At 44.5% G+C, this 13,930-nt stretch overlaps 1 protein-coding gene across 1 annotated transcript in view; it reads left to right on the forward strand.

Moving 5' to 3' along the window:
* SLC49A4 (solute carrier family 49 member 4) overlaps window positions 1–10,069 on the forward strand; it is a 75,036-nt gene extending 64,967 nt beyond the window's left edge. The window contains exon 9 of the mRNA XM_068246210.1: window positions 4,251–10,069. Within this exon, the coding sequence (XP_068102311.1) occupies window positions 4,251–4,366 (116 nt within the window). The 3' untranslated portion in view covers window positions 4,367–10,069. The remainder of the gene's footprint in view (window positions 1–4,250) is intronic.
* Window positions 10,070–13,930: the final 3,861 nt, after the last annotated feature.

A 13,930-nucleotide genomic window follows, 5' to 3' on the forward strand; every position in this document is an offset into this window, starting at 1 on the left:
CTTGACAAAGAAAAGATTAGATATATTACGGAGTCAATGCAACTAGAAAAGGCTGCAGTAATCCAGACCACATTAGGAACAGGTATAGGAACTTATAGGATAGAAGAAATAAGGCTGAAATTTTGTTAGTCTCTTTAAACTATACCAGTTGCCTGGCAGTCCTGCTGATCCTCTGCCTCTAATACTGTTATCCATAGACCCTGAACTAGCATGCAGCAGATCAGTTGTGACTGGATTAGCTGCATGCTTGTTTTGGTGTGATTCAGACACTACTGCAGCAGGACCAGCCAGGCAATGAGCATTGTTAAAAAGGAAATGAGTATGGCAGCCTCTCTATCACTCTCACTTCAGGTGTCCCTTTAAATAGGCCGCTTGGCTAGCAGCTCCTGGTGGTTATTTATCCCTGGTTTAATCCCTTCCCTGAAATCATTTGCTAAGGCCAGACTACACGCATTGCCAGGGTAAGTCAGGACGCCCCAATTTGCAGATGTCGGAAAAGTTCCTTGTCTGGAATTTTTTTTTTTTTTTTTATCTTTTGTGTATTTGTTTCTGTACTTCCTCCCCCCCTTGTCTCTGCATCAGCAGCACATGACACGTCCTCCAGCATGTAGAGAAAGCTAATGAACGAGGGAGAATGAGATCTAACCGCTGTTTAGTTCTGCTGATCTCAGCACTTTCCAGTCTCGTCTGATTCCTCCTCGCTCGTCAGACTCCCGTCGCAGCGCTTAACGATCTCGCCAGATAGCGACACTGCTAACCACTCTGTGACAACCTTCCTGATATTAAAGAGAACCCGATGTGATCGGTATACGGAGGCTGCCATATTTATTTCATTTTAAACAATACCAGTTACCTGGCAGTCCTCCTGATCCTGTGTCTCTAATACTATTAGCCACAGACCCTGAACAAGCATGCAGCAGATCAGGTGCTCTGACTTGGTTGCACTAGATAAGCCATATGCTTGTTCCAGGGTTTTGGCTCAGACACTACTATGCCAGATCTACAGGGCTGCCAGGCAACTGGCATTGCTTACAAGGAAATAAATATGGCAGCCTTCATATCCCTCTCACCCCTTTAAGCCTTTTGCCTTAGCCATAAGCTGCCCCGCAGGTATCCGGGACGTATACAGCGTTCTGACCGTCTTGCAGCTTCGCGGAGTGTTCCGCACTTTGCTGGATCTGTGAGCAGGACGCGCATCTACCTTGTTCCATGTTTCATTTTAATGGCGCTATAAAATTCATAATTACCTGCAAATGATTTAAAGTGGCAGCGCGGGCAGCACTCAGTAATTTAGAGCCCAGTGAAAAGCACATTATTAAAATCTGTATAAAGGCAATTGATGATAATCCAAGCGATTTGTCCCGTGCCTGAGCAGTCTCCTTGATCTAGCGAAGACTAATTAGCCGGACAGAAGATTGAGCGGAGGAGGGGTGAGAGGACATCGCTCTGTTCCCAGACTGCTGTACTAACTCAAGCCTGCTACACACCTTCAATTATGATTGGCCAATCACAGACCAGTTTTACCACCTCTATGTAGTAGGCGAGCGTACCTGCACAATCTGCTCATAGTATTCAAAATGTATTAATACTACATGGAGGTGATAAAATTGGTCAGTGATTGGCCAATCCTAATTGAACGTGTGTACTGGGCTTCTGAGGCACCAGGTGTAAAGCCTCATACACTCTGACAAAGACTGTCCCCCACAGTGATCGGTACTTGATCCCTCGGCTGGCAGTTTGTAACCGAGGTCTGCGCTGACGAGTCTCTAGTCTGCAGACTAGCAACGTGTACTGTCGCTATGGAAGGTGGAGGAGGGCTGATACTTTGTGCACAGTGGGGTGGGAGGGGTAAGAAGGAGAATGGCCTCATTGTGATTTTGGGACTTCTTATTTAAGTGTGACAATCTAAGGTGTAAAATATACTCCTCCCTTTTCACCCTGCTTCTAAGTGAAAGAAAAGTCAAAAAGTAAAACAATGGTGCTCTTCAAAGGATGCCTGAAGTGAGAGGTACATGGTGGCTGCCATTTATTTCCCTTTTAAGCAATACCAGTTGCATGGCAGCCCTGTTGGTCTATTTGGCTGCAGTAGTGTCTGACACACACCTGAAACAAGCATGCAGCTAATCCAGTCACACTTCAGTCAGAACACCTGATCTGCTGCATGCTTGTTCAGGGTCTGTGGCTAAATGTATTAGAGGCAGGAGATCAGCAGGACTGCCAGGCAACTGGTATTGTTTAAAAGGAAATAAATATTGAAGGGCCTTTATTCTGGTGTGTACATATATTGTAATAGATGACATGGGGATGCCGGGATAAATACTTTAACCTTTTAATTACGGTTTTGTTTTTTCCCCCTTTAACGTATTTGAAATATGCAATGAGAAGCCGCTTATTTCTTGGCCTCCCCCAGGCTGCAGAGTGATGCAGGGAGCACTAGGTCTTTACCTGATCAGGACACAAGAGCAGCTCTCCTCTTCCACCACCAGGTGGCGCTGTTATGCTGGCATCCTCCTCCTGCAGGCGCTGATCACATGTCCTATCATGATCGGCACCTGGAGGAGGATATCAACATTCCAGCGCCACCTAAGAGCCGATCCTGCGTCCTGATCCGGTGAAGTTGAGGCGCTCCCTGTAATGCTCTGCACTCACTGTGTGGGAGGAGGTGGAGTTTATCCGAATGCAGCAGCCCTGCCCACTGTCCTCTAATGTGAGATCATTAGGACGGGGCTGTTAAAGGGGCACTATGGCAAAATTGTAAAATTTAAAATCTGTGCAAACATAGACAAATACGAAGTAAGTTTTTTTTTTTTTTTTTTTGTTTTTTTTCCCAGAGTAAAATGAGCCATAAATCACTTCTCTCCTATGTTGCTGTCACTTACAGTAGGAAGTAGAAATCTGACAGAAGTGACAGGCTTTGGATTAGTCCATCTCTTCATAGGGGATTCTCAGCAAGACTTGCGCAGCCTGGGAGTACTGATTGATGGGAAATTAAGCTTCAGTAATCAAATCTCAGCTGTTGTGAAACATTCCTTCTTTCACCTAAGGAATATTGCAAGGATTAAACACCTAATTCCTTCAGAGGATCTTCCAACCCTAGTTCATGCCTTCGTCGCATCAAGGTTAGACTACTGCAACGTCCTCTACACAGGCCTGCATAAGAAAGACTTACGCCGCCTGCAATTAGTACAGAATGCCGCCGCAAGGCTGTTAACGAGCCAACCCCGCCATTGCCACATAACACCAACCCTGAGCTCACTCCACTGGCTACCGATAAAATGGAGAATTCTGTTTAAGATTGGCTTACTGACATTCAAATCCTTGCACAATCTGGGCCCTGGATACCTGAAGGACTTGTTGCAACTGCATCACACCCCCCACAATCTTAGATCAAAAGGACGTAACACCTTGGTCACCCCCAGAGTCCACCTCAAAACCTTTGGAGACACAGCCTTTTGTCATGCTGCCCCAACACTTTGGAACTCCCTGCCACACCCAATCAGGACAGCCCCATCCCTGGAAGCATTTAAGTCTAAACTGAAAACCTACCTTTTCAGTCTGGCATTCATGAACATCTGACTATCTCCTCTGTAACACAACCCAGCCTGAAACCCTGTATTAATCTGAGACACAGCTATGCGCTTTGAGTCCTATGGGAGAAAAGCGCTTTACAAATGTTATTGTATTGTATTCTTAATAAAGATATTCCCTAAAAAGGATTTAAACAATGATGCTGACCAGCCTCCCTGCTCGCTACACAGTTTTTGGCAGTTGGACAGAGCAACTGCTATTCACTAAGTGCTTTTCAAAATAAATATATCCCTGAGAATCCCCTATGAAGAGATGGACTAGTCCAAAACCTGTCACTTCTGTCAGATTTCTACTACCTACTGTAAGTGACAGCAACATACGAGAAAGTAATTTATGACTCATTTTACTCTGGAAGAAATGTACTTCTTATTTGTAAATGTTTGCACACATTTTAAATTTTACAATTTTTCGCCATAGTGCCCCTTAAATGTCGCTGTAGAATCTGTTACTTAAAGTGCCGCTTGCTGGCTGCCGCTGACCGCAGTGATGTCATCCTGTCTCTTGTGTTTACACAGCGGTGTCCTGGGCGAACGGCTGCCTGATGGCCTCTTGTACCTTCGGCCTGCTGCTCATTCTCTGCCTCAGGGAGGCCGATGACAAGCGATTTCATCCTAAGTACACAATCTGACTGTCTGCCATGACTCTTGTCTTTTCCTTTGCAGAGGTGTCCTGGCTGAACTGGTGCCTGACGGGATCCAGCCTGCTCAGCCTCCTGTTCATTGTATGCTTCAGGGAATCCTACGACAGACTCTATCTGGACGTTTTCCTTTCCGTCTGATGGTCCCGGACGGAGCCCTCAGCTTTGATTTGCACTAATAGTCTGGAGGAGCACAAGCAGTGCTGACGAGCGCCTCGCGAGTCAGTCAGCCCCGGCATCGCCACTCGTTTCCACCGCAAGTCTTATTCATGGTCGTCTGTTCTGATAACGTTCATAAAAGTCTAGTTTTTAATGTCTGGGCGAGGAATGGGGAAGGACGCGTTGACTGTAATATTTGGCATCCGGTGATTGGCTGGCAGCCTCTTCCCTTCCTCTCAGATGTCCTTGTCTGCGGAGGAGAGAATAGTGTGACATCTGCAAATCCAAGAGAACCTGTCACCTCCACTCAGGAGAGGGGGAACCTCGTTTATTGGACCAATATATCAGAGAACGAGGCCTCTTGCCTGATCCGTAAGCCATGACAGATCTCCGGTTACAGTTGGTCGATGGGATGATGATTCTAGCTTGCAAATTGTCTGCCTTTGAAATTAGCCCAATGAAAATTGACAGGAAGTGCTTCTGATTGGACCAGTTCTGGGCGGGTGATTTGCATGTAAAGCAGAACTGTTCACATCTCACTGACTATCTCTGATATCTGACTCTGGGGAGGGGGGGATGTCTTCTAACAAAGTATCTGACAGGTGCTCTTATAGTCTGTACAAGATAATTTAGCTTTAATCTGGATTACTGGGTAACTCTATGGGGTGTCGTTTGAATAGATATTGCCTTTTCAGTTTAGTCATTCTGTGATCAACTGTGCAAGCACACCTGTAGTGAGAGATATGGAGGCTGCCATATTTATTTCCTTGTAAACCGTACCAGTTGCCTGGCAGCTCTGCTGATCTTTTTGGCTGCAGTAGTGACTGAATCAAACCAGAAACAAGACTGCAGATAATCTTGTCAGATCTGACAATGTCAGAAACTCCTGATCTGCTGCATGCTTGTTCAGGGGCTATGGCTAAATGTGTTAGAGGCAGAGGATCAGCAGGGCAGCCAGGCAACTGGTATTGCTTTAAAAGTAAATATGGCAACCTCCATCTACCTCTCACTACAGTTGTCCTTTAAGTCATGTGACCGACAAACCTATTTTAATGTCAGATAATAACTAAATGACTTGCTTGGCTAACTGGTTCAACCTTTACTATTTAAACAAAGAGAACCAGGCTCTGCCCGCCAAATATTGCTTGCCACTGAAAATGGCAGCAGGTGTGAAAACTATCAACACATTTTAAACTGGGGTTTTGGGTTTTTGGCGGGTTTTTTTTCCCCTCCTCCATTTGACAACATTTGAAATGGTCACCTGTATCCCGTCAGACCACAGAGAAGATTGTCAAAGATTCAATGGCATGGTGGTCGTGTTATTGATTTTGTCAACACACCGGTAGTGTTGTTTATGAACAAAATCGTTGTGGATTTATTACAAAAACGAGGCGCTACCTCAACACCTTGTACACTAATACCTTTAAAGAGGACCTGTAGTGAAAATAATAAAATTGCTTATTTTTTTTGCTTTGCAATATTCTTATAAATTTAGTGTTTGCCCCCTTTGTAAAAATCTTGCCCTGATTTACTTTCTGAAATATATTGCAGGTGGCGACCTCTTTAGTCCTGTCAGAAGCAGCTCTGCGGCAAGTTTGTTTACTGAGCGTTCTGAAGCCAGGAGAAAATATACATTGTCTACCAGAATGCTCTGTGCTCAAATTCTGCATAGATAGACAGCCTAGGCTGTGATGTCACTGGGAGGGCGGTGCTACATAAGAATATACAACAATACATAGATATAGGAGTTGATTCTGATACCTTGTTTTGTTTTTTTGACATAATAGTGGGTATCCTGAATAATTTACTGCATTTTACTGTATGTCACTACAGGGCCTCTTTAAGTTTTCAGCCTCTGGCACCTAATAGCAGTCCATTATGAACTCTCAGGCTAGCAGATCACACAGGATCCCCAGTAAATTGGGAGCTTTTAATGCTGCTTTGTTCATTCATACGTGATACTTAGCCACTCCCCTTCCTGCAGGGACAGTGATTATAACTCTGCGGTACGTACAGGATACGGGGAACGGCAGAATGGCGATCAGTCCGCGTCAGTTATCGATACACTCGTGATGTACAGAGACTTTATCACATTCACACATATTTACTCGACTGTTTCTGCATTTTATATCATGACTGTGAATAGAATTCTCTTGTGACCCCCAGGCCAGGTCTGTCACACAAATGCCTTGTTTGATAGTGCCCCCTTCTGGTCAGCTCCAACATTGCACAGGTTATTCTAATGAATGCATGTACAATGGTCACAGTCTGTGCACGCGCCACCAATCGTCCCTTTCTCTAGTCAGTAGAGGACTAAGATAAAGATCTACATCTTGTCTATTCACTTTGGCAAAGCTCTGCTAAACTGAGTCTGAGCGTGTCCTGAGCTTTCCCCATAAACCCCTCCCACCTTTTCCCCATAAACCCCTCCCACCTTTTCCCCATAAACCCCTCCCACCTTCTCCCCAGTAAATGTTTGCCTGTTTATATAATAAAAGGTGGCAGAGGCGGGTGCGGGACGATGGCGGTTGTGGGAGAATGTGCTGGTGTGAGTGCACCACTGTCCAGTGCCTGTTATATAACAGGCTAAAAAGACTACAGTAGTTCAGCTATAATCCTCTGAAGCCTGTATATAAAATCTCTCTTTATCAGTTAGTTATTAAGCCCCTCCCATTTACCCAGCATTCTCTGCTTTGCCGTTGAGTGGACCGGAGTGCCTGGAAACAAACCTTTTTAAAGTAACAAAACTCATAAGAATGCTGATTATCCCCCTCCACAAACACGGCGCCCCTCCTGACTGGTGAAATGGCTTCACAGTCCAGTCTGCAATATTGGGGATTAATCATTTTGGGTCAGAATGCATTTATCATGAACACAGAAAATGGTCACATGACAGCCTTACTGGTTGGTGAACGCTGTCCTTTGTCATATACTAGTAGGTCATTATTTTGTTTGTGTTTTTTTTTGGTTTTGATTTTTTTTTTGGTCATTTTCAGCTTAGGAGTTTATTAAAAAATAAGGGAATGATTTGGTAAATAACTTTTTTTGTCTTTATATTGATTAAGGAAGAATAAATGAATTAACGGTACTTATCCATTAGCCGGGCGCATCCGGCAGGTGGCGCTAATTAGTATTCCCCCTCCAGGCTGCCATGGATAGTTGGGAAAAATGTAACTGCTGGAGTTCTATCGCCACCTAGAGGATGCGCCCGGCTAACTGATAAGAACCGAATTAACAATTAGTGATTGTACTTCTGATAGGACACTTTGTCATGAAAAGTAACCTGAAATTCTCGAATTAGAATAGATTTATACTACTAGCTTTGGGTTAGTTGTGCACAAAATGCCGAAACCGACAGCAAAGCAATAAAGATAGGTGGAACTTTCCAGAAACGTCTGTGTCCCTTAAAGAACCCTGGAGTGAGAAATAAGGAGGCAGCCATCTATTTCTCTATAGGTAATGCTGGTTCCCTGGCTTCTCATGCTGATCCTCTGGCATTAGAAGTCTGAGCCATACCGGGGACAAGCATGCTGCCAGCAGAGTCCGGCCTTCTGATCTGCATACTGATTCTGGGAAGCAGGTGGCTGTAACTAGGTGCCCCATAGCAGTGATGTATTACTGTGTGGGGGGCGTAAAGGTGCGATCGCCGGAGCCTCAAATTACATCTCCATCTGAATTGCGATGACTCGGAGAGGAAATAGTATTTTACGCCGTCAGAGTTCAGCGGCAGCAGGGTGAGTAGTTATTTAGCTCTCCATCCGCCCAGCTCACCCGTCGGCGTACTAATACGTACGCTGATTCTCATTGAGTTGGGTGATAAGAGGCAAAGCATTTAGACCAGTCCTCAACCTCGCCTTCTGTATTCCTCACTTCTGGTTGGACCGCCAGGCATTTGTCGCCAGCACAGATCTCTGGGGAGGTGATCCTGATCCACTATAGAAAGTCTGTGCCGTGTGTTCGGTGATCACAGTATATGGCAGGCCATGGGTGAACGAGACCTACCTTTTTAGAGGAAAGAATTGAAGTGCTTCTGTTATACTATAGATCCTCCCCTGAGCTTCCTGATCACCACTCTGCTCCGCCCCTTCCTGCCACAAGCTAATGACTACACACTTCTTGGTAGCTGAGCTCTCATTGGTCTTTGTCTGGTATGAAGGGGCGGGGCAGAGCTCTGTCATGTCAGGATTTTAGCATGTTGGTTATGGGCCTTCCCTGGCTGCACAGGAGAGTATATAAAGGACCTAAGGGTTAATTGTGGGACCTACACTAAAGCTTCAGATGGTCTAATATCCGGGTTTTCATTATTTACATAATCCATTTCCCTTTTCTCTTTGGAGATTATTTTTGCATCTTCTGTTTAAAATACTTCTTCAATAACAGAGCGCTGAAACGTTAGTTTAAACAGAAAACAGAAAAAATATCTGGTAGTAAAAAAAGCTTAGCGGAAAAAGTAAATTGCATAAGAGCCATTCTCTCCTAAATAAATGCCGGACAGCCACAGCTGGTACCGAGTGCTGCAGGACGTGGGGAGGAGCCTTAATGGGCGTGGCCAATGAGCTGTGATGAATTCCAAGTTAATGCCTTGTTTATGCAACTTGAAAACACAGCAGTGTGTTTCAAAGCTGCATAACATTTGCAACAACTCTGAATTAGACGCATCTTATTAACATCACTAGTTGTGATGACTGTATTCAGCCTTGAAAGACTGGTTTGCAGAACCACATGTCCCAGCATGCCATCGAGGTAAGAACCATTGGTGTCTGGTAATAGGGGGGCTGTAAGGGCGCATACGTCCAATTTTGATTGGCCAATTTTCCTGCTTTCATGTAGTATGAGAGCTTATGGACACAATCTGTTCATAGTAAATAAAATCTGATGACCCTCCTACTACATGGAGGTGGGAAACTTGGCCGATAAAAATTGGATCTGGTACACACATACAATGTTGATTTGGCCAATGATTGATCAGTTTTACTCCTTCCATGTAGTTTGAGGGTTAACAGATTTTGAATACTGTGAACAGATATGTAAGCAAGCTCTCATACCACATGGAAGCAGTTAAATTGGCCAAATAAGATTGGATGTGTATAATACGCTTACGCGAAGGCTTGGTAGAGGAATAACGCTATCTATTTACTCACAATGTATATCTCAGTTGCTTAAAACTGACTTCCCACCCGCATTACAACAGCAAATCAATCACAAGTGACTTTACTTTAGTTAATGGGCGGAGTCCGTTAACGCACCAGCCTCCTCCAAACACTGAATTATAACTGCTAGGTAGAGTTACCCTTTAAATCTCCTGTGACGTTACTATTAGAAATAATTTTTGTGGGTTAATATGGGATTGTGTTCTCGTCTTGCACCTTGTATAGCTGCCTGGGCAGACCATGAGTAACATCAGGAGCGGGGGTGCCTGTGTCTTCCCTCCCCCCCACCTCTGTGCTGCTATCCCCTCCCTCCCCCTGGGGGGTTATTGGGGAGTCCAGACTCCGCCTCCACTCTCGGTACTGGTTCTGCTCAGATAACTGTCTTCTAACCTCTGTACATAACATGTTTGTAATAAAAGTTTTGGAGTTTTTGTTCCTGTAGATCTTATTAACTTGCTCACTGCTGGTGGTGTCAGTTAATCATTTTTATAGCGATATTTTTCATTTTGATGTGAAATAAATGTTTTAAGTCATTCTTTGTTGTGCGTTTTGTTTTGTTTTTTCCCTTTGCAGTTTAGTGTAACACTTCCAGCAAGATGCTAAAGATTACACATTGGGGTGAATGTTGGGTGTTTCTTTTTCCCCAGGGGCTCCGGCTCCCCAAGCTGCACACTGACTGCTTTACATTGTCACAGCGTCACATCTGCAGTGCTGTCCCATGAGAAGATATCATACAATATTTACACTGTTATACAAGCTGTACACTGACTGCTTTACATTGTATCACAGTGTCATATCTGCAGTGCTGTCCCATGAGAAGATATCATACAATATTTACACTGTTATACAAGCTGTACACTGACTGCTTTACATTGTATCACAGCGTCACATCTGCAGTGCTGTCCCATGAGAAGATATACAATATTACACTCTTATACAAGCTGTACACTGACTGCTTTACATTGTATCACAGTGTCACATCTGCAGTGCTGTGCCATGAGAAGGTATCATACAATATTTACACTGTTATACAAGCTATACACTGACTGCTTTACATTGTATCACAGTGTCACATCTGCAGTGCTGTGCCATGAGAAGATATCATACAATATTACACTGTTATACAAGCTGTACACTGACTGCTTTACATTGTGTCACAGCGTCACATCTGCAGTGCTGTCCCATGAGAAGATATCATACAATATTTACACTGTGATACAAGCTGTACACTGACTGCTTTACATTGTATCGCAGTGTCACATCTGCAGTACTGTCCCATGAGAAGATATCATACAATATTTACACTGTGATACAAGCTGTACACTGACTGCTTTACATTGTATCGCAGTGTCACATCTGCAGTACTGTCCCATGAGAAGATATTATACATATAACACTGTTATACAAGCTGTACACTGACTGCTTTACATTGTGTCACAGCGTCACATCTGCAGTGTTGTCCCATGAGAAGATATCATACAATATTTACACTGTGATACAAGCTGTACACTGACTGCTTTACATTGTATCGCAGTGTCACATCTGCAGTACTGTCCCATGAGAAGATATCATACATATAACACTGTTATACAAGCTGTACACTGACTGCTTTACATTGTGTCACAGCGTCACATCTGCAGTGGTGTCCCATGAGAAGATATCATACAATATTTACACTGTGATACAAGCTGTACACTGACTGCTTTACATTGTATCACAGTGTCATATCTGCAGTGGTGTCCCATGAGTAGATACCATGCAATATTACACTGTTATACAAGCTGTACACTGACTGCTTTACATTGTATCACAGTGTCACATCTGCAGTGCTGTCCCATGAGAAGATATCATACAATATTTACACTGTTATACAAGCTGTGCACTGACTGCTTTACATTGTATCACAGTGTCATATCTGCAGTGGTGTCCCATGAGTAGATACCATGCAATATTACACTGTTATACAAGCTGTACACTGACTGCTTTACATTGTCTCACAGCTGCAGTGTTGTCCCATTGAAAGATATAATATGTTTACACAAATGTGAGGGGTGCATTGGGGCCCACTAGGGGTTCTCCTTCATGCATCTTAGGGGCCCCAAGCTTCTTAGTTACACCACTGCACCCTCCCCTGTTCACATTGCCATTGATCTGTGTGTGACGGGTAGGCAGTGGCAGCCATACAAGTCAGACAAGGTGACCCTGGCAGTATGGGAGGCCCCTGCTGTGGATTAGGCCTTAAGCAGCTGCCTGGTTTGCCTGGGCCTAGCAGCACCCCAGATAGTATGTCTATTTTATTGTCCAAAATCGTCATAAACTAGTGCAACTGCATTAATCCTGGGCAAAGCGCTCAGCAGGGAAAGATGTATGAAATCAGCCGGCCTAGCCTCGCTACCTGGAGGTCTGTAGATGGCTGGATAGTGCCCCAGTAATGGCATTAATGCTGTGTATAGTGTGTAACCACTTCACATCCAGACCTTGTTTTCCCCTTTATGGATCAGAGCAGTTTTGATATTTCAGCTATGTCCCTATTTAATCAGCAATAACTTTATCAATACTTATTGCACCTAAAAGAAATATCGCTAGGCTTTCATTGTATGGCATTTTTTTCCCCTCAAAGAGTTTTGTTTTCTATGCATTCTATTGGGAAAAAAATCTGTTTTACCAATTCCAGTTTAAAAATAAGCTCTACTATAGATAAACACATTTTGTTTAGCTAGTCCTACCGTTTATCACTAAACTTATTACAATTTATGGGAAGGATATTTGATTCTGAAATAATTCTACAGCGTGTAGTTTTCACTATGAAATAAGTAATAAAAAGCATTTTAATGGTAAAAAAAAAAAAAATCTTATTTGCTCAGGAAGCATATATTCCCTTTCACCAATTAGTGCTGCAGCAGATGGTGCTGGAGGTTTGCACAGTAACAATGCCCAATGGTGCACAGCTGTGCTTCAGCTACAAGATGTATTTCTACGTCCTTGTGGCTTAGATGAAGTCACAGAGGACGTAGATATAATGTAGTGGTGGTTAAAGTAGATAAAAAGTCCAACCTTCTGGGGTGGTGGACTGCCCATTGTCACTATCAATAATACTAATTTAGGAGAATCTTCTGGATGTGGTATGTATGTGTATGCCGGTGAGCTGGGCGCAGGGTGAGCCAAATGATCAAATCTTTGGTGGCCTTAAAGGGAAGATCCGTGCTGGAAATAATAAAAAAAAACCACAAAAACTCCACTTACCTGGGGCTTCCTCCAGCTCCTGGCAGTCGATCTGTGCCCTCGCCGCAGCTCCTCTCCCTCCCGGCGTCCAGCGGTGAAGATGCTGACCTCGCCAGGTCGGCTTCCTGTGCGCTCCACGACGCGGGTCACGTGGTGTACGTGATGTCATCGGGTCTCTACTGCGCAGGCACAATAGAGACCCGATGTCCCTACACCACGTGACCCCCGCTGTGGAGTGCAAAGAAGCCGACCTGGCGAGGTCCGCATCTTCACACCGCTGGATGCCGGGAGGGAGAGGAGCTGCGGCGAGGGCACAGATCGACTGCCAGGAGCTGGAGGAAGCCCCAGGTAAGTGGAGTTTTTGTGTTTTTTATTTTTTTTATTTCCAGCGCGGACTTTTCCTTTAACCCTTCTGGCGGTAACCCTGCGCAGGAGGATTTCTTAGGCCCTGCTGGGCCGATTTGCATAATTTTTTTTTTTTTTTTGGTACACGCAGCTAGCACTTTGCTAGCTGTGTGTACTGCCTGATTGCCGCCGCTCTGCACCCCCCCCCCCCAGACCCCATGCGCTGCCTGGCCAATCAGTGCCAGGCAGTGCTGAGGCGTGGATCGGGGCTCCCTTTGACGTCACGACGTCGATGACATCATCCTGCCCGTCGCCATGGCGGGAGGAAGCCCTAATGGAAATCCTGTTCAGAATGGGATTTCCGGACGGGCTTGATTGCTCGAAGAGTGTGGGGGGGATGCCGCTGCACAGCGGCTGTCATGTAGCTAGCGCTAGGCTAGCTACATGATTAAAACAAAAAAAAACAAAAAATTGTGCTGTGCTGCCCCCTGGTAGTTTTAATTGACTGCCAGGAGGGTTAAATACTATTCCCCCTCCAATTCATCATCACAACTTGTCAACAGCCTAAATTACCCTTCCGCGCCCCACGCAGTATAACATTATTGCTACGGCAACGCCCAGTTATGTAGCTGAACGCTGCGCACCAAAACCACTTGCGTCACCTCCGGACTGCTTGTGTTTATATACATTACAGCTTGCTCAAAAAATAAAGGGAACTCAAAAAATGACATCCTAGATCTGAATGAATGAAACATTCTTATTAAATACTGCGTTCTTCTATAGCTGATTGTGCTGACAACTGAATCACACAAATTATCAATGGAAATCA

The sequence above is a fragment of the Hyperolius riggenbachi genome, chromosome 7 (assembly GCF_040937935.1).
Source record: "Hyperolius riggenbachi isolate aHypRig1 chromosome 7, aHypRig1.pri, whole genome shotgun sequence".
NCBI classification, from domain to species: Eukaryota; Metazoa; Chordata; class Amphibia; order Anura; family Hyperoliidae; genus Hyperolius; species Hyperolius riggenbachi.